General features: G+C 36.8%; 1 protein-coding gene and 1 long non-coding RNA gene across 4 annotated transcripts in view; one reads left to right on the top strand and one right to left on the bottom strand.

Annotated features, from left to right (window-relative positions):
* Window positions 1-21,968, top strand: part of LOC139963497 (uncharacterized) — a 29,234-nt gene that overhangs the window by 1,767 nt on the left and 5,499 nt on the right. Inside the window, exons 2-5 of the mRNA XM_071964321.1 lie at window positions 1,055-1,724; window positions 2,280-2,533; window positions 3,989-4,232; window positions 5,218-5,415. Of these exons, the coding sequence (XP_071820422.1) occupies window positions 1,322-1,724; window positions 2,280-2,533; window positions 3,989-4,232; window positions 5,218-5,345 (1,029 nt within the window). The 5' untranslated portion in view covers window positions 1,055-1,321 and the 3' untranslated portion in view covers window positions 5,346-5,415. The remainder of the gene's footprint in view (window positions 1-1,054; window positions 1,725-2,279; window positions 2,534-3,988; window positions 4,233-5,217; window positions 5,416-21,968) is intronic.
* Window positions 11,280-17,122, bottom strand: LOC139963350 (uncharacterized). Of its 3 annotated transcripts, none has more exons than XR_011791568.1 (3): window positions 16,509-17,122; window positions 14,839-15,053; window positions 11,280-14,154 (listed from the first exon to the last, which is right to left on the bottom strand). It is a non-coding gene; the product is annotated as an uncharacterized lncRNA (long non-coding RNA). The 3 variants fall into 3 exon arrangements; XR_011791566.1 differs by lacking the exon at window positions 16,509-17,122 and adding an exon at window positions 15,853-16,435; XR_011791571.1 differs by lacking the exon at window positions 16,509-17,122 and adding an exon at window positions 15,853-16,435 and having other exon boundaries at window positions 14,839-15,050.

Raw genomic sequence — 21,968 nt, 5'->3', positions numbered from 1 at the left:
TTTCCCCGGCGTTACACATGTAAATACAATATCTCAAGAAGTAAAAGTTGGTTGAATTTGAAGCTTGGTATGTGGGTAACCCTTGGTTAGTCAATGATCTCGCTTGTTTGTCATGGAGGTCAAAGGTCATTTGAGGTAAACAGAAGTTATAAGTCCTAAAACCTTGTAAACACAATATCTCATGTAGTCAAACTTGGTTGAACTTCAAACTTGCTTTGTAGATAGCCCTTGGTGAATAGATGATCCATATTGTTTTTCATGGAGGTCAAAGGTCAACAGAGGTCAAAGTATTAAAACCTTGTAAACACAATATCTCAAGAAGTAAATGTTGTGGTTAAAACAAAACCCAACTTTTGTAGAAAAGTTAGCAGTAAAAGATTTCCAGTAAATCAAAATTCTAAGCAGTGAGTGTATATGATCCCTAATTATTGCTGCAAGCTGTGGATGGCCTGTCAGTTGCATAATCATGGCCTAATGGTAGTGAGTGACATGAACTTTCACAACTGAAATTTCTGGTTATGTTATAGTTGTACCAGTTACAAAAATTAGGTCTACTATTAGGATTTATCTGCACCTTTTTACAATCAACCATTTTAATCTTCCTCATACCAACATACGATTGCAAACAATAAGTTTTATTGAAGTATATATTTAAGCATATAATTGTACATTGAATCATCATAATATTATCACTGTGGTCTGTAGCCAGGCCAGCAGAGATTGCATAAAATTAACATTATGGGGCATATATTACTTTAATCAGGGCATGGAGGTCTGTTTTTACCTCCATGATCAGGGTAAGGTATGGTGTACAGTGGAAAATAAAACATATAGAGACAACAAATGGTGAAATTTAATACCTAATTAAATCAAGAGTGCAGAAGCCTTGGCACATTTGTCTTGGAAAACCTGAAACCCAGCCTTTAATATTTACCCCGTGTATTGAAATTGTGTAACTATAAATGAATTTCTTACAATCACACTTCTTAACTTGATGCTGATGTGTGCAAGAATCTTTAAAAAAAAAAAATGACATTTCATTACTTTCTTGCAGATAATCTACAAGTCTTGAAAGATGTTGAAGCAGAGTTAGAGAAAGGAATTGCAAGTGAATTGCAAGAAGCAGATTTCAAAGAGAGTAAAAGCACCAGAGGACGCAAAATTAAGAAAAGCAGGAAGGTGATTGAAGCTGAAGAGGGAATAGAGGGTGAAGATGAAGAAGCAGAAGTTCAGAAAACAAAGAAAACAAAAACAGTATGTGTGAAATCAGTGCAAGAAGACAATTCTAAGGAACAGATAAATGCTAAACTGAGAGCCAAGCATGCAGTTTGTAGTAGCTTTTTTAGTGACTCTGGATCTGATGTTGTCCAGGAGGTGGCACCACCATACGTGGTGCAAGATGAGACTGACATTACATCTTGACAATTATGCATTTGAAGGCATTGCAAAAGCAGTGGAGGTGGCCAATGACATGAGCTATACAGATGCTCCCAACATAAAATACCACAACATGGATGATGGGTCATCAGAGTCAGACCTTGAAAATTTAGCATTAATTGAGGAAAATTTTAAACTTATTCAGCAGAACAATGAACTGACTGCACAATGCAACAGCCTTAGGTTGGAGAATGAAAACTTAAAGCTTGAATTTTTTGAGAACAAGAAGACACTGGAAGCTGCCACCAGCACACAAGCAGTTCAAACTGTTCAATTGGAAGGTTCAGGTATGTTTTCTTTCCTACAGTAAGATGAACAGCATTCAGGGATTGTGCCAGAACTGATAAAAAGGGGGATCAAGTAATGTGTTCTCTGTATGTATTGTGCAATACATGGCATTTTAATACTTTGAATTCTTTTAGCAGAAAGAGACTCTTGGTCTTTAGAACCCTTTCACGCTTGACAAAGACATTTCAAGCGTTCAGCAAGGAAAAACAGTATACTGTAAACTGGACAATATGATTTAATTATAACCTTGATATTTCATAGATTGCCTAAACACAGTATCATATCTGATTATTCCTCCCTCCCTCTCCCTGTTAGAAATCATGGTTTTGACATGCTCAGGGTGGTTTTAACATACATGTATGTACTCATTCTAGTTGATTATAGGTACATTCCCACATGGCAGTGGTCTTTCAACTCCTTAGGTAACATGGATGGTTGGCGCTGAGGGCTTAATCACAATGTTTTAAACCATTTACTCAAAGACATCCTCAATCTGTCCATTTCATAGTAATTTGCAAATGTCTAACATATTTTTGTTCTGATATTATCTTTAGGCATATGTGTCACACCAAGAAAGGTGAAATTCATGCGAGAACTAGCCACATTTGTGGAGTCTAGTCTTCATGTATCCCCATGTCAGCTATCATCCTCCAGTCCATCCTCATGTGGTGCATCATACTCTACTCCATCCATGCCTGACCATGAGTCCTTATTTGTTCCATCCTTGCCTAGTCCTGTCGTATCAGGTCATTCCTCGTCTCAAACATCTGATACCTCAGATTTGCCAACCCATGAAACCATGGAAAGGGTACGTATATTATATATATTTTTAATAAACAATTCGGTTGAGATGGTGGACATGAGTGAACATTGAAGGTGTGAGGTATCCATATTATTAAAATAACAGCTCAACAGATGTAGTGGTTTTTGTCCTGTTTTCAACTTACAATACAAAAACTCAACATCTCTCCAGACTTTCCCATTGTAATGTATTATGTTGGTATAAAATTATTAGTTTTGCTGACTAGACTAGTGATAACTTAACATCTCAGCTAAATTAGTACATTTTTGTTGAAGTGTCATTTGTTACAGGATAGTCAACATCAGAGTAACATAACAATTTTTGTCAAGTTGCAGGATTTATTTGTGTAGACATTATCTCCACAATGTACTAAAACTGGCTTTAATCACAGATATGTATAGTTTCTTATATGATAACAATTGATAGTGTGACTAGTTTGACAGAGATGTCAAGTTATTGTGAGTCTGAAAGTAGCAATTATCACTATCTTGTTGTTTTGCCAAGTTCACTGATATCAAGTTCACTCCAACAAATTCAATTATAAATTCAGTTTAAATAATTTTATAATATTTATTTGATATTTTCTGTGTAAAAAGCTAATATTTGTTTCATGTATCGCATGGTATCTCTTCCATCTTGCTTGTTTGTTCAGTAGACCACTATTCTTGTCATTTTTCACATTTCTCATACATGCCTGTGTGGAAGCTATGCAAATTTGTAACATTAATTCTATAAAACTTAGCTTATGCTATAGCAATTAGACGCCAAATTTAAAGGAGGATAGCTAGTTACCAAAATAATCTACATATGGGTACAGTGTCCTCCCAAATCTGCTATATGTATGCCCCCTACTAAGAAATCTATCAAAAACTGCCTTAGGTGTTGGAATTCCAACAAGGAATGGCCTATAAAGGAGGAAATAATAGTTTTTCGTTCAAATCTCCTTATGTGTGGGATATGTCACGATAGCAATTTTGTATGCCCATAGGACTTTCCCTTCTTTCAAGTGAGGAGAATACCTACAAAACATCCTACCAATTGATCTTTAAAAGCAGTTAAACTCACAGAATCAAATGAAAGCAAAACTTTGTATGGTTTTGAATTTTCTTTTTTTAACAGTTTTTACCAACAGGCTATCCTACTTTAAATGAATGATGCTGTATTGAACTGTTAATTTTTAAAGATCCTTTGGTAAAGTGCTATTGTACCTTTGGGGTGTTGATGGATATCAAGTCAAAGTAATCTATAAACTGCATATTGTTGTGTATGATCCTTTGGTGGTATTTCAGGGCTCTTGTATTTCAAACCTTAGATTATGGACTGAGGAACAGGTGACTGTTTTCTCACTGATAAAACCCATACGATATTCCATTGTGAAATAGTCCAGTTCAATCATTTTAATGTTTTAAATGTTACTGACTCTTTTAGAACTTTCTTTTCTTTTTTTGGTTGATTTCTCAGAGTGACTTGGTTGAGTTGGTCAAGGGAACTGGGGTGTACATAACAGTTCAAAAAAGAACATGTGTCATCCTTAAGGGGAAAAAAGGACCAACATTTATGTTAAGAAAGCTCCTTGGAGTTCTCTTTTCACCAGAGGAATTGAGAAATGGATGCGCTGTTGGTGGGAGGAAGACAGCGGTGAACAAATTGCCAGATGGATCCCGAAGCATTCCTCTTGACAGTAAGAAGCTGGATGCTGCTAAAGGTAAAACATTTAAACTACCCTTTATGCTGATTAAGCCTTTTGTATTAAAAGTATTAATCATGATGCATTTCGTCCTGACAACCGCAGGGTAACGTTCTTATTCATTGCACAGCTAGGCTCAGTTTGGGCTTAGCAACAAAGTGACATCCGTAAGTCAAGATGATGTGCCCGTGAGGCATTGCATTTGCTATGTTTATTTTAGGGCAGTCTGGCTGGCTTATATTTTTCACAACTAAAAGAAAGTCCTATATACGAGTGCAGGGGGAGGGGTAGAAAATATTAGCTGAGAAATTAATTTTCGTGGAAACTGATTTACTGAACAGCTGTCAAATTGCATGTGTTCTTAATGCACAGATCTATGGAAATGACTATTAGGCCAGTACTGTATAGCCAATTAATCTACATAATCTTACAACACTCATTGCACTGCATGCATGCGTATTGTGTGTATATAAACTTGAATATTAGGCCTTGTGAAGGGATAATATATGACCTGTTGTAATATACATTGCATCCAAACTTTTCTTGCAACTGGCTATAACTTTTACTTCACAACAACTTTTTCATCGCGATGAGCGAAAAGTAGGTCACAGTATGCCGGTGGTTGCCGAAGACCATGGATTGAAAACTGCATCAACGAAAGTGATGAAATATTAAGTAATCGGCATCGTCTAATTGACTAATCGGTATACCAACCGATTATCACAATCAGTCGAACACTAGAAATAACTCTATGTTGTATGGTCAACAAATGTAAACAAAAGTGAGAACAGTGTAAGCACCATAACTTGGCCTTGCCAACTTGATTATGCTAATTGTTGATTTGCATGTTCCTGTCATAAATGCATCACCACCATGCTTTATGAAGGTCTGAAGTCCTCTGAATGTTATACTGTATAAAATTACAACCATGCTGTTTTAATCACAAGTGTAAGAAGCATCCATTAGTTTAAGTTAACAAAAACTTCTTTCTTTTATGCAACAGCTTTTGTTCTCTGCTATTGTCGGAAAAATGGGGTGCCCATTCCCGCTGACAAAGATTTGAATTCTGTGGTCAACAGCAAATGCGTTGAAGTAAGGAGAGAGGTCAGACGAGCCAGGAAATTATTTTAAACTCTGTACCGGTACCGTATATAGTTAAGTTGGATGCTTGTGTTTATATGTTTTATGTGACAATTGTATAGGTCATGGAAAGTAGGTGATTCTTGTTGGTTTAGGTGTGAGTCATTCTTCAATTACGGGTGGATTCTGTACCAGATTAAACATCAACTATGGAGACCAACTTTTTTGGGGTAATTTTTTTATTAATTTGGGAGTTTACATACCCAAAATCAACATGTGTAAAAAAATCTGCAGAAAACCTACTATAACCCATTAAAAAAACATGGTCACCTGATGTCTGAGGAATGTTTTAGGAATGTCTGATATAGTTTTCCTAAAAGGCTGACTTTTCTGCCATTTTTTCAAATATTTAACGTCCGTAATTGGTAAAGTGAATTGCAGCAATGTAATTGGAATGAGTTAAGGATTACATACATGCAAAATGGTTGAATTTTAAGTTCATCGAAAAGTCAATAATTGATGTTTAAACATATGTACCAACTTTACAAAAAGTGTCACCTCTGATAATTGAGAAATACTGTAGCTTGTAAACATAATATCTGACATATACACGGGAGAAAGACACGCATTTAAGTTATCGTAAGCACAGTCCTTGGATGTTTACGTCTTGCTTACGGTCACCTTAAACATCGGAAACCCGTACATTTTGGAACCACGCGTTTACGATGTGATTACGCATCCGTAAACATTGTAAACACGAACCAACAGATTTCCGTTACGTTTATGACAACTTACATATCGGAAGTTAATAATTACTTTCGTATTGATTAAAACTTATTTCTTCTCCACGTTTACGTTGACCTTAATCTCGCCACGAAGAAATTTACGACAGGATTACGATTATCTTACACATCGGAAACTCGTAGCATAGATACAACGCGTTACAACAAACTTACGCCAAACTTAAGCATGACGTTAACGTTGATTGTTCCATGAAATAAAACACTGGACACAATTCTCATGTCAATCTTTCCGATAATGATATTACCCTGTGACTGCATCTCATGAACAAAATTTCAACATTTACGTTGGCTGAAACGAGTGCAGTTAAAAATTTACAAATAATTTGTAAAAAATTTACAAATTTACAAACAATTTGTAAAAAAAATTACAAATACCCAAATACTTTCATTTCAGCGTTTACGTATTGATTACGAAATCCTTAAACGTCAAGTTTAAGTTATTTTCGTTCGCCTGAAACAGGCACAGTACGGCATGTTTAGGATATACACGTCGGAAATTCCGAAGCATGCACACCACGGGATTACAGCATGATTACACCAACTTACGCATTGCGTTTACGTTGAATGTATTCTCCACTGAATTCGGAATTTACGGTAAGATTACGATTCACTTACGCGTCGAGCGAAGAGCATACACATACCACGAGTGTCAGTACAGCATGATTACATCAACTTCGCTTACATTGACTCAATAAAGATTCGGAATTTAAGAGATGATTAATATTAACTTAAGCGTCGGAAATTTCAAGAAATACACAGAACGTGATTACGGTATGATTACAACGCCCATATACGTCACATTTAATTTATACCCACGGGTAATTTTTACCGAGACAATCATCTGCCTATTCGGTTCATTATATGTTCGTCTGTAATTATAGCATGCTAAAGTACTTGCTAGAAGTTTTCAAAAAGAGAGGTTTTAACTCTTCCAAAGTGTTCTCTTGAAATTCTAGTAAATGGACATACAAGATGACTGAATGTCCAGTGAGGTAAATTTCCTTCAGGGTGCACGTGGTAATATAAAAAAGTTAAAGGATTTGACCAAAGATGACCATATTTGAATATCTGACATTGTTCTCATACAGCATATATCTTTCAACGTGAATGTGCATGGCTTGCACATACATACAACCATATGTACCTCACAATGTATTTCTCATACTTTGTTCAGTTATAATATATATATATATATATATATATATATATATATATATATATATATATATATATATATATATAGGCCTATATATATATAAAGGCCTATATATAAATATATATATATATATATTTATATATATATATATATATGCAGCCGTCAAACCAACAAAACTCCTCAAGATAATTCTGTGAGAGTATCAGCAAATTTCCTCGTGGTTGCTCATTTTGGTAAGTTACGTAATTCACGTTGCGGGCCCTCGATCATAATACCTCAGCAAACAGCTCGCCCTCACAAAGAATTAAGTTCGGCGCTATGGCATGGCTGATCGATATTCTTATCACTACCGCTGGAATCATGAGAAAACAGATGAGAAGACACATACACGGGTCTCCTCATCTGTCTGTCTAACTTTTTTATGTATAATTATTTATGTGTTAAAGTAAGTTGGCTTGACGTTTTTTATTATTTATTATTATTATTTATGTCCGATTAGTATGGTACGTGTTTGGTTTATCTGCTTCTTGATGCATATGCAGATACAACAATGAAAATACACGATACGGCCTGCCTTATACTGTATCAAACAGAACAGTGCATCCAATTGGTTTATTGTAGAGAATTTGTGAAACCGCAATGAACAATCCTCATCTGTTGATCAGGGAGGTGATATTTTAGACCTCCCTGATCAGTCGCTGTTCATCCTCCAATCAAACGACAGCAAAACCAGCATGAAAAAACGCGCTTGTTTTCAAACGCGGTCAAAGCTGCTTACATGACAACAGGAAGGTTAATAATGTGACCGCGAATAGATTACGAAATGTATGGCTGACTAATACCAGGGAGTTGCATAACAACTCCCTGCTGATACTATTTACGTTTGAAAGTAATAGTATACTCTTACTGAATTAACGTCTGCTTTCTTATTGTTCTTTGTTTTCTTTTCACACGGGGAGGTTGTTTTCTCCTTTGATAATTTTCGCACACGTATCAGCGTTTGCTATACATTCTCTTATACCCCATTAAGGGAGTATATGAACTGGAAAATTTCCAAAAGGATGGCGATCCTCCTGCGTTAATGTGCTTCCTAGCTAATTACTAGTTAAATCAGGGAGTTGTAACTCACCTGTTAAACAATCTGGCTATAGGTCGGGTCGTGAGCATGAAATGATGGGTTAATGCCTAGAAAGCCTCAGTTTTAGGGTAACATTAACAGCTCATATGTATAACACTGCTACCATTATGTGCACATGTATAACACACTTATAGGGCGGTGATCCTGAAAACATAACTTCAAAGCTAATACTTGCCCGTTGAGCAATTTGTCGGTGGCTAAATGGATGAAAGGTAGTCTGCATATGCCACAAATTATAGCACGCTATATATAACTGCCAGAAGTTTACAAAAATTACCTTCCAGGAGGTCTTTACTTTCCAAATTGTTCTCATACTTTCTAAATTAAAGACATAAAATGACTGAATGTTAATTTCCTCAAGGGTGGTAATACAAATACAATATTTATTTTTTTTTGTATCAAAAGTGACCATGCATATTTGAATACCTGGCATATTAGGGGCCAAAACAGCAAACCTTTGGAGCGGGATATACTGGTTTTGTATTGGGGTGTAAAATCTAAACAATTGCAAGTAAAAGATTCAAAGTAAAGAACATACTTTACCAAACACGTTTCACGAGGTACAAAGTATATATTTATAAATTTGTAGTTAAGACGGTGCACTCTTTACTGCAGGAATGCGACAACTTAATAACGATTTTGCTCTCCCTTTCCTCTCTTATTCATTGCTGCAAATGTTTCTGTTGCAGCCATAGAAAGCAAGTGTAAATAAATGACACATGTTGACGCCAGAAATGTGTTCCACGTTCATTTCTATTGAAAATTTTCTATTGTAGATAATGTTATTGAACTCTGAATTCAAACATGGAAACGTTTTACAAACATTCACCTCAAAATTAGTGGAACAATGCCACGAAGATTAATATATAGAATGAAAAACAACTTGTAGGTAGGGCCTATTGCTTACCGGCTAGATACAGACGTAACGATTAAAATGAACATATACAACGTGTACTGCACGCAACCGCGTACACTATACACACACATATATACATATGATCCGTATTGTGCCACGCTTAGGGAATTGTGCCCACGCTTGGGAAAGTATGATTGAAATATATTAGGCTAGTTGTCATAAAACCTGTTCTTAAATTTAACAATTTGGAAGGCATTACACCATGTACAAACGAGAAGGCCCCATGAAAAAAATGCAAGTGAGACAAAAGCCTATACATCATATACTTTCTTATATTCTCTTTCAAACACTCCGACCCCCCCCCCCCCCCTCTCACCCGTTTAATTTTCGAAGGTGTTTACGTTGCTACGGGAGAAGTTTGGGTGTCCAGTTAGGTTCAAACTTGTTATATGCAACTAATATAGGTTATGTAGAAGGATTAAAGTATGCTGTATTGCCCCATATATGCCATATATTCAAAAATGGTCACCTCACCCCTGGTCAATATTCTTAAACGGTTATATTACCTCGTTGGAAGAAAAATTACCTCACTAGACATTCAGTCATCTTTTGTGTTCATTAAGAATGTCTGAGAACAATTTGGAGAGCGAAGACCTCCAAGGAAAGTATTTTTTTGAACATTCCTAGCAATTATTGCAAGTTGCTTAATTTGCGGCCAATACAGTCCACAGATACAGTCTCAGATACAGACATATGTACGATTAACATATATACATAGACAACATATGTATAATGTACGCAGCCGCATACACTACACATATACATATTGGTTAACATGCATGTGTGACAGTAACTTTATTGTGCCCACGCTTTGCACTATTTAAGAAGCCTTTATATTAGAATCCTCTTTCCGACACCCGACCCACCCCCCCCCCGACACATATACATAGATACACATATACATATTGGTTAACATGCATGTGTGACAGTAACTTTATTGTGCCCACGCTAAGGAGAATTGTGCCCACGCTTGGGAAAGTATGACTGAAATATAGTAGTCTTCACAGAAACTGTTCGAAAATTAAGCGATTTAGAAAGGATTAAAACCCAATACAAACGAGTAGACCCTTTAGGAACTGTACTATTTAAGAAGCCTATATATTACATACTTTCTTGTATCCTCTTTCCGACTCCCGACCCACCCCCCCCCCCGACACATATACATATATACACATTTTGGTTAACATGCATTTGTGACAGTAACTTTATTGTGCCCACGCTTAGGGGAATTGTGCCCACGCTTGGGAAAGTATGACTGAAATATAGTAGTCTTCACAGAAACCGTTTGAAAATTAAGCAATTTAGAAGGAATTAAAACCCAATACAAATGAGTAGACCCTTTAGGAACTGCACTATTTAAGAAGCCTATATATTACATACTTTCTTGAATCCTCTTTCCGACCCCCGACCCCCCCCCCCCCCGACACATATACATATATACACATATACATATTGTTAACATGCAAGTGTGACAGTAACTTTATTGTGCCCACGCTTAGGGAAATTGTGCCCACGCTTGGGAAAGTATGACTGAAATATAGTAGTCTTCACAGAAACCGTTTGAAAATTAAGCAATTTAGAAGGAATTAAAACCCAATACAAACGAGTAGACCCTTTAGGAACTGCACTATTAAAGAAGCCTATATATTACATACTTTCTTGAATCCTCTTTCCGACACCCGACCCCCCCCCCCCCGACACATATACATAGATACACATATACATATTGGTTAACATGCATGTGTGACAGTAACTTTATTGTGCCCACGCTTAGGGGAATTGTGCCCACGCTTGGGAAAGTATGACTGAAATATAGTAGTCTTCACAGAACATGTTTGAAAATTAAGCGATTTAGAAAGCATTAAAATCCAATACAAACGAGTAGACCCTTTAGGAACTGCACTATTAAAGAAGCCAATATATTACATACTTTCTTGAATCCTCTGTCCGACCCCCGACCCCCTCCCGCGCCTCTTCATTTTTTTTCGAAGGTGTTACATACCGGGAAGTTTTGGTCTCCAGTTAGGTTCAAACCTTGTTATATGCAACTTCACTAGGTTAAAGCCCAATACAAACGAGTAGACCCTACACTACTAAATATTACTATCATACTAAGTATGATTTATTGGTCCCATATATGCTACATATTAAAATATGGTCACCTTATGTTAAAATTCTTAAGCTGTTTTATTAACCACCTTGGAGGAAATTTACCTAACTGGGAAATTTAGTCATCTTGTTGTGTGTGTTTATAATGTCAGCGAACAATATGGAGAGTGAACACCTTCAGGAAAGGACTTTTTTGAAAACTTCCAGCAATTACAGCATGCCGTAATTTGGGGCCATTACAGACTACTTTTGATGAGTATACGTATTTGAACTCGAAGCCCCTCACCCCACAATCAATTTCCCCTCCCTAAATCTATTACGCCTGATTGACTCTGCGATCAATTTCATATATAGGTTGATGATACCTATACTTACTTTTAATTTAACATAATATGTTGATTACATATATCAACTGAAAATTATAGTGGGGGATCATAACGAGGAAGAAACTGTACCCATCAGCCTTAGATTACAATTGTATACGTACGCTTATGAGTACGGAATTTCCGACTGTGGCACTCTAATTTTTCCGACTGTCGCACTCTATTTTTCATAAATTCTTGCTATTTGTGAGTGACCTACAATTTTCGGTCAAACTTGACCTTTAATCAGTTATATTTACCACGTTTTCCTTGTCATATTAAGAAATTGTATCTCGCGGTTCTTATACTCCACCATACAAAACTTTGTGTGATTTTGAATACTCTAAAAAAAATGCCTAATAAACTACTGTACAACGTATACAATTAATTAAAACGCTCAATGTTATTCTACGGAAGCTTAAAATGGCCATCAACATAAGAAAAACTTTGCCCATAAAGTGAAATTTTTCAGTAAATTGTTAAAATAACAAGATAAAATCTTATAAAAAAAAAACATAAAAATGTTGGATTGCTTAGTTGCTTAAGCTGAGCAATTGAACAATTTTTGAAAAATGTTTAATTGACAAGTTATCATATCTCGTGTATTGGACATTTTGCTGCAAATTGTTCACTTGTTCACTTCATTCCATCTGAGCAATTGAAAAATTTTCTGCAAAATGTTCAATTGACAACTTATCTTATCTCGTTAATTGGACATGTTTTTGGCAAAATGTTCAATTGTTCACTTCATCCCAATTGAGCAATTGTAAAATTTTCTGCAAAATGTTTAATTGGCAACTTATCGTATCTCGTCAACTCAACATTTTTCTGCAAAATGTTTAACTGTTCACTTCATTCCCAATGCTCAGTTGGAATGAAGTGAACAATTTAATTTTTTTCATGTGAGTGATAAATAGCCCCCCCCCCCCCCCAAGAAAATAATATTAAGCGCGCTAGGAAAAAGCACTGTATTTTGGGGTAGTTCACTATGTCGTCGAATATAATTTGTTGAAAAAGAAAAGTTTTCCCCTTTGTTACATTAACATAGCCTTTTTAGTTGGTAGTCTATGTAGCCTATCAAGCAGATAACTTATACTCATTGCTTACTCGCTAACCAGAGTGATTAATAAATTTGTGAAGTGAGGGCCAGTGGTACAAATGTACCGAAAAAACAAAAGTGCAGTCGCGAAAGATGGAGTGTCTGACTGACTGACTGACACTGACTGTATCGTTGACGAGTATGGTGTGGGGGGGGGGGGGGCTGCGGGTTACAAGGCAGCAGTCGGAATTTTCTGGCTCCAAATCCCATCCAGTTGGAATTTCAGCCACTACATCTCCCCCCCCCCCTACCCACTCTCAATCATCAGGCCTTAGCTACGTCCCTGTGTATAATACGTAAACGACGTTCATTACTGTGTAGTTTTTACGGAAATGTCGAAAATAATTTATATCGCTTGAGAAAATAAGCATTATGCCAAAAAATTGGCATATTCACGTGTGGTGTTTGTAAAAATCACGCACCTATATGCAAATATGTAATAGCTAAGATTGTCCTGTGTCCGTTATATAATTCCATTAAAGAAATGCATACCTGAGACACGGAAGTATTATCCTGCACTGAAAACTTAAATTGGTTCACCGACTAACATAACGTTAGTCCATCTGGTGCCTCTCCCGACTAACATAGCCTTAGTCAGTTGATATACCGACTAATTTATTCCTTAGTCAGTTGGATTTCTTAGTGGGTCATCTTAGTCCGTCAACTTAGTCGATCAACAATTTCTTAGTCGCTAAATGTATATTAGTCAGTTACATTAGTTGGTGACATTAGTCGGTCTTTACCGACTAATTTATATGAGCCACCGACTAGTTTATAGCAGGTTTTACATTAGTCAGGATGGTGCCTCTCCCGACTAACCTTTCTTAGTCGGTATCGACTGACTAGTTGCACTGACTAGAATCACTGAAAGAATTAAACCCGACTAGTTTCACTGACTAGCATCACTGAAAGAAAAGAGAGCAGAAGAAACACAAATAATGTGTACATTGGCAGTATTATTTCTGATAAAACTTCTGATGTCTACAAAGGCTGACTTTCGACAGATAGAGAAGAAATCACTGTAAACAAAAATCTGAAAATATGATTTTATTCCAACAAAGTTAAGACAAGTTAATGGATCAAACATGAATCGCAAAAGTATAGCACTGCACAATAATGCAAAGTTGAATCTTGGGCAAGGGTTCCTCATGACTTTCGTTTTAAAGTGGTACCCCAAATCGACACCAGTTAAGTCTTCACGAACAAAGAGTGTTTCTCTTAACTACAAATGGCCTCCCACTTGTCTTCAGGAAGCCAAAATCTGCACCATTATTGACCTGTGAACAGAAAATATGATATACGTGTAAGCACAGATACAGATATAGCACATGATAACTCACATTATCATAAACATACATTTACATTAAAATTTTATAACATATTGGGAAGTATACATTTAAATCTAGGTCCCTCAAATTATAAGCCAGGAATAGCAGCTTTACCAAATAATTATTAGCTTTGCACAGCATAACACCAAGTTATTTTTCAAAGCTTAATAATTATGTTAATCATGTTAATAATGATCCCAATAGACCGGGAGCCCAGAGGGTTTGGTTAGCTGGGAAGGTAACCAATTGCCTTGTACATCACAATGTTCACAGTGCATTCCTGTATATGAAACCAGACGACTGGCAAACCGACTGTGGTGGGTGTGGCTGGGAGAGCAATTTTAAAGTCACCTGATAGCTAACCTAGATCAGTTTTCATGGTAACACATCAAAGTAAGTACAATGTGTCAGGTATGGCCCCAAGAGCAACAAATGGCCATGTACCAGGCAATTGGTTACCTTCCAAGCTAACCAAACCCTCTGGACTCCCGCTCTACAGATCAGTGAAAATTTGACCAAACTTATGAAGCTTGCACGTAAATGATATACTAGACTGTTTTTTTTTTAAAACAGGTTATGAAAAGTATATATCTTTAATATCATTAAACAGTTGGGTACAATAGTTAAACTCACTCTTCCATCTTTTTTCTCTATGGTACTTGTTCCTTTGCTTTTTGGGCTCTTGGATAAACTCTTTTGTTCTGCGAAGGGTACCAATATATCATCTTAAAACATGTCTTTAAGCCATATATAACACAGTTCTCCTCTTCTGTTGTTGCCTCCACACTGGTGTCGTACATCACAGGAAACCTCACCCTTGACTTAGATATTTGGCTTCTCAATTCCTGCTGGAAAAAAGAAACAGCAAAGTATTCATCATTTGAAGAAAAAAAAAATAGAGTTGTCACCACAAAGTTATGTGAGATTTGCTTCCACTATAGTCTCAAAAAACAATCCCAAAGTTTGAAGCAGACTGTATAAGCTGAAAATTTGAACGAGAGTGTCATCACCATTGCAACCAGAATCAAATGCCCAGAATACAGAGATAATAAAACATGGGCTAAATCTTTGTTTGTTTTTATGATCTTTAAAAATATAAAATTTTAGAAACAGAAATGCACTGAGCCAACTTATTTATAGGCCTAATCGTTTTTAGTTGTTATTTTGCTTGCTCACATAACAAGCCTGTTTAGACCTAGGCTAGAGGAGAATCAATACTTTGTTACACTAAGTTTGTCTTTCGGCCGTTTTGATTTAGTCTTACTAGTAGTACTAAAGTATATAATGGACCGGCGAAGACTAGAGAATACCCAGAGTTTTAGCAACTGCGTTAAACTGTATCATCTGATCTATTATTTACGTCAATGAGTTTCATTCAATCTAGGATCAAAAAGAGAAAACTAATTAATCTTAACCTTTAAACTTTGCTACTAAACAGATATGCTTGAATTACAAATAAATGTCAAAAAACATCATAATCTACGAATCGATGCATATACATATACATAAACAGAATAATTTGAATTCGCGCAAGTGAACCCTGCACTACATTGGACAGAAAAAAAACGTGCAATTATAGACCAAACTAAACATACTAAATTTTCCGTTACTTCTACATAAAATATCAATACAAATACAACAACTTACTCTTTTGGCAGTATACTAAAAGCACATGTTATAATAACTTCAGACTATCAAGCTTTCCTGAGAAAAAACGGTTAATACTTCTTACAGTAAACAAGTCGACCGTGAAGGAATGTCGCAATTGTTTCCTGAGCGTGACCGGAAATTAAATACTAAAAAATGATAAATGAAAAGGTTAAATAGAACTGAAGCCTGCATCCTAACTGCTCGCAACATATAATACCGTTGACTAGCCAACATAATTTGTTCAGCCTACTGTGACTGTACGTTTGAAGGTCTAGCCTTGCTTATTCAATATCACAAAGCCTACCCATTTAGATTCACATGGGAAATTACAGGAAATCTTTACCAAATGAGTGTAGACTTCAAATAAACTATTGAGACTTATAGTTCCAGCATTTGTTTGGGAATAAATTAGAAGATTATGTGCCACTGTTCAGTCTAGCCCAATACACACATAACACATTGTTAATTGGTGTTTAGAATGCACACTGTAGTGTTGAGAATGCACTGCAGTACCCAGTAGAAGCCTATAGGCTACTCACTGTCATTGCACTTGTGTATTGCGAAACGCCAGCGTGACAACGGTAGCATTACACTAACGATAATACATGAGTACTAGTGCCAGTGGCCTAACAATTAACTTTAATTAATTTTACCTTCAAGTTAATGGAATAACAGGTAGGCCGATGATGGCAGTTAATACCTCCATTCTTCTAAAGACCTTCTTGGGTGATTTACGGTTGAAAGTTGCTTAGAGTGATCGTATGAAACTATGCCAAGTCCAGCAAGCTGCCGTTGCCTCTCGGTTTCCAAATTGAAGTGAATCGAATTGGGTTAAAATACATTAGTCCGTCGACACCGACTAAGCTACGATTATGGCGTAAATCGGGTGTCCGTATCGTTCTTAGTCCATGGGTTAAAATACCTTAGTCCGTCGCCACCGACTAAGCTGCGATTATATTTTTCTTAGTCAGTGTAAACTGACTAAGAAGCAGCGATGAAACGAAGATTTTTGCTAGTTCGTGTGCATTGACTAACGTTACAAACTAATTTAACGTTAGTCCGTGGCAATATTGACTAGTTTATTTTTTCAGTGTGTGAGGGTACCGTAATACATTCATGCTTGAGACACATGCAAGTCTTAAATAAACAGAATAGCAAGTCCCAAACATATAGACCTTCCTTACCGGTTTCGAACCTCTGGACATACAATCAGCGTCCATATAGCCTAGTGGTTAGGGTGTCCGCGTACAGAGCGGGAGGCCCGTGGCTCGAATCCTGGCGGAGGCTGAAAGTTTGTTTCACTACATGTTCTTGATTTACAAACTCATTACGATTTTCATATATATATATATATATATATATATATATATATATATATATATATATATATATATATATATATATATATATATATATATATATAAATAGTAAATAAACATACATAAGTGCCGTATAAAGGCAAAAATAGAGCGCCTACATTACAATACGTAGTACACACAGCGAAATCCATATGCATGTGCCGGATCAAGGTAATGGTTTTATTCTCCAATAGTTATATATATGAAACGAATTTTCCTGAAAATTATTGCAAACTACATCTCGACCAAGTAACGTTAAATACACAAGTGATATTTAATATGTTGAATGTCAAAAATGGTATGTAGCTATATCATTACGCTGTTGATATGGAACTGAATAAAATTAAAAATTAAATACTGCCGCATTTTGAAGAGTGTCAGAATTTCAAACCTTTTAAAATGATAACTCGTGGGTCTCTGAAAAATATAGCAAGAATGTGTTTGTGATTACTGTCAAAAAGGCGTGATATACTGAATAACATGTAAATATCAAATGCTATTGTCACTGTGACACGCTTCACATTGTTTAATTGTTTATTGTAAGATTCCAGCTTCTATATGATCACTGAGTCAAAGCATGGTTAAATGATCGACAAACTGCTATATTCAGTTTCCTCCGACTTTAACATAAGTTCACGAGATCGTCAACAAGTTTTAGAAGCGGCAGTTCACGGCTTCCGTACAGATTTGAATTTAGCTGCCTATTGTTGCTGGACCGTAGAATTCGGAAATATCAATGTTGGACGCTAACTACGGAGCTACAGAAGCGTAGAAAGGACATTGTACCATTGTATGATAGAGGTTTTTACCTCCATGATTGTACTAACAAATTTATGGACTAGTAGAACATAATGATAATATAATAATTGCAGTTTCCATGAACTGATATGTGAAAAGAATCGCTTTGCGTGGAAGACTTTTCGAAGACAAGACAAAAAAAAACAAAAAAACTATGGCTTGGAGGATTCACACTGAGTACATAGCATCGCACAATTTTTGTCACTTGAAATCCATTCGAGTTTTCCCTTTGGCTTCCGAGAACCCGCGACGTTTAAATGAGCATTTACAATAATTAGGGTACTTTAATTAGACCTCCTTTAACGCTACATTGGGGGCCCAATAAAACCATGTGGTGCACCCCACCCACTCGCCCCCCCCCCCTCGTCAGGTTCCCCAATATGTGGTAAACTTAACTGTTAATGCAAAGAATCGTTCTTAATTTTATTATGAACCTGTGTAATTGCATATGCCTTTGTTATAGAATGTAATCCGTTAATTTTAATTGGAAAGTTAGGTGATCGAGTAACACATTGACATCTCATGGATACAACATTTGCCCCTAAACTGATCCAGAATGGTCATGGAATTCATCTAATATTACAAATGAGTCATATTGTGGATATTTGTGGATGTCTCCTTCTATCCAACAATATGTACCCCCTCCGAGTTTAGTCCTGAGATAGAAATTAAAATATAATTAGCCGGTTCTTTGGTGATGCCGTTTTTGCGGCTTTAGAAATGGTCGGGTCCAGAATAGCTATTTAGGGCATTTATTTCAAAACGGGGACAGGGTGGGTGGGTGGGGGGGGGGGGCACAAGCCTCGGAACTGGGATATCGAACAATCGGTACTCAGTGTCAGGCTTCAAAAACCTCGGCTAAACTTTGTCGGTCATAGCGGCGCAAATCCATATTTGAGATTTAAGTAATTTTTGCTTAAATTTTGTGCGAAACTTTTTCCAACCTTCAACCTCCTACCACATGCCCCCCTGCCCCTCCCCCTCCCCTCCCCTCCCCCGTTTTAAATGCTCCTCTTACGATTCCCATTGTCCATATCCTTTTTCATAGATTAGTCGAGATAGATTTCACAGTCCGTTTTTTGCTCTGCCGATTTCTCTCAATATGCCGTCAAGTGATATTCGAAGAAGTATATATATTCAAGGCCTATATCATGCACGTAAAGCGATGAAACGCACAAATACCCACCGCAATATATGTACGAAACAGAAAAGTATACTGCTCACTTACTATAAATACCATTTCCAGATAAGCAAGTGAAATTTCCGGTCACATCACAATGATAAAGTTTACTGTCTGTCACTGGTTGGCTACTCCAGTTGGTTAGTAACAATAACGTATTCAGTACAGTTAATTACGTCACAGCCTGGGCTTACTAGAAAGCGGGCAATTTGAAATCAGTAAAAGGCGGTATCACAAGTAGCAACACGTTGGTTTGATTCACACCGCACTTGATCCTCAATCGAGTTCTACATTGCAAAGAGCATTCAAAATGGACGATTCCGGCTTCCATGGTTTATTGCAGAAGCTCCTTGGAAGCAAGGTTGCCAGTTTATAAAAGTACACTTTCAATTCGATCCGTCGCTGGTTTTTAATGATGTTCCGCAGGAAAATGTCATACGTGTATTGGAAAAGAAAAAAAAACATTTAGAAGCAGCGACAGTTGGAACTACCGCGGCAGTATGCACATGTTGTGACAGAAAGCTAGGTGCAAACATTTGAAGGAAGAATTAAAGGCACTTCGAGCACTACTGGCTGAGAAGGAACAACTGCTTTCGAAAAAAACCGAAAACGAAGTTCTCTGTGCTACTGGATTGTTCGGTACGTAACACTAGGCCAAGACTTATTAATGTAATTTTTCAATCACTAAAAGTCACCGTTATATAAACCCTAGACCTGTACAGGCATTCGCTCCTTTAAAAACGATAAATTAAAAGAGTTAAAATATGACAGTGAGAGAAATAATATAATAATCTCTTTTTAGATATCTGTAAAATGTTTCATGCACAATTTGCCAGGGTATACTGTTATTGATACATTCACGTTCTAACCTTGTGATGGTGAACGTCACCCGGCCACGTACCCCCTACCTCCCCCAACCCATAAACAAATCTGCTTTGTAAACCGTTGAAACATACAGTGGCGTAGGAAGGTACATTTGAGTAGGGGGATTGAAGACTGATGGCCGGCCCGGGGGAGGGGTCTAAGGGGAGTTTTTGCATTTCCAGGTGGCCTCAGATGCAATATGGTGCAATAAAGCACACTTCAACACCCACCCCATTTTGTAAACTTAATTTTGTATTTTCACCTGGCCTTAGATGCAATTTGGTGCTCCAAATGAGATTTTTTTTCTCATTTGGAAATGAAAAAGGGGTTTTTCTGACTTGCGAAGCCGGGGGGGGGGGGGTGGGGCGGGATGATACTTCCGCGCCTCCACATTTTTCACTGGGGGGGGGGGGCTGGAGATATTGACAGTTGGAGCTAGTATATTTTTCGACAAAAGTAAACTATATGCCAACTGATCTTTATATATGTCTAATTCATACTTATTCTTGTGTCTTTGTTTACAGAAACTTCAGTGTAGATTGAGCGCAATGAAGAACATAGACTGGTCAGAGGAGAGAAAAGACAGACTGTACAGTGATGTCAACTGAGTATATGTCATCCGAGGAATCTGACATGGAGAGCGAACGAGCTAGGGTACCGTAGTGCAGGAGTTGGAAGTCGGAGTCGGAAAGACTGAACAAAATGAGGCTGGACTCATTCTATAAGGACGTTCTCCTTAGCGAAAAGTCCAGAAAAAAGGATACCCACCGTTAGGAAAGGAGACGTATCTTTAAAATGCGTACCGACTGACGCCCCAACTTGGGCTGTTAATTAGGCTGAAGAATAACAATGAAGGTATGACCCCCTCCAAATGGTGAAAATGGTCATTGTTTGATGTGCCGGATTAAGCTTGTGGGAGGCCCGTGGCAAACAGTTTATATTGGAGCTCCCATAGAGATACATTGGTACCGGATAACGCCGGATGTATAGCTCACAAAAGACATCTATTTGCCCACGGTGGTTATGATACGTACATTAAAACATCACATAAAAACAGTCATTGATCAACAGCGTAAAGACTGCATATCGAAGTCCATTTCGTTTGACTTCTTTGAACTTTTTGTACTGTATACAACGTAGAATAATGTAACGTTATAAAAATATTTCTTTGAATTTTTTACCCAACGTTTAAACTCGTGCCCCTGTTGCACGTGGATAATCCTGTCCTGAGCATTTGTTGATTAATGAGGCACCAGGAACAAACAGCAAACGCCGTTGTTTCGGATACAAACAAGTTGCAGTTGACGATTTTGTATAATAAAGAAGAGCTTTCTCTAATTTAACATTTGGTGTAATTACATGATATACCTTTAAAACGAAATCATGCCTGAGATAAATGCAACAAGGAAGAAAGAATATGCCCATAATAATAGATGTCAGATTAATTATTATTTTCTTGTTAGTCTTTTGCTTTAATGGAAGCCTTTTTTTTAAATTTCCCTTCACAGCTTATATATTCCATCAAGGGATTAAAAGTTAAGGATAAAGTTATCCTTAAAATATTTAACAAAAGCCAAGAAAAAAGCATGATTCTATTAATTGTTAATGAATCATTTAGTAAATCATATTTTAAAATAAGACATAGCTATAGAGCATAGGCCTAATAACTTGTCGTCGAAATGTTGTTGTACTTGTACGTTTGTCTTTCATTATTCATGCATGGTTAATTCCAGACTTTCAGGGTAAAAAATTTAGAGATCTTGTTTGGGCTATCATTGCATTTTATATCAAAATATATGTTAATTACAATAAAATTTAAAGCAGCAACAAAATATTAAGCGTGCTACGAAATGAGGCAGGAAGTGGTGTTCTGTGCCAAGTTCGTTCCACATAAAAGAGGCTGGTACCGTTTC

Source organism: Apostichopus japonicus, chromosome 3 (assembly GCF_037975245.1).
Source record: "Apostichopus japonicus isolate 1M-3 chromosome 3, ASM3797524v1, whole genome shotgun sequence".
Lineage (NCBI taxonomy): Eukaryota > Metazoa > Echinodermata > Holothuroidea > Aspidochirotida > Stichopodidae > Apostichopus > Apostichopus japonicus.
Note: the sequence above shows the minus strand (reverse complement) of the source record. Positions and strands in the feature narration are given on the sequence as shown.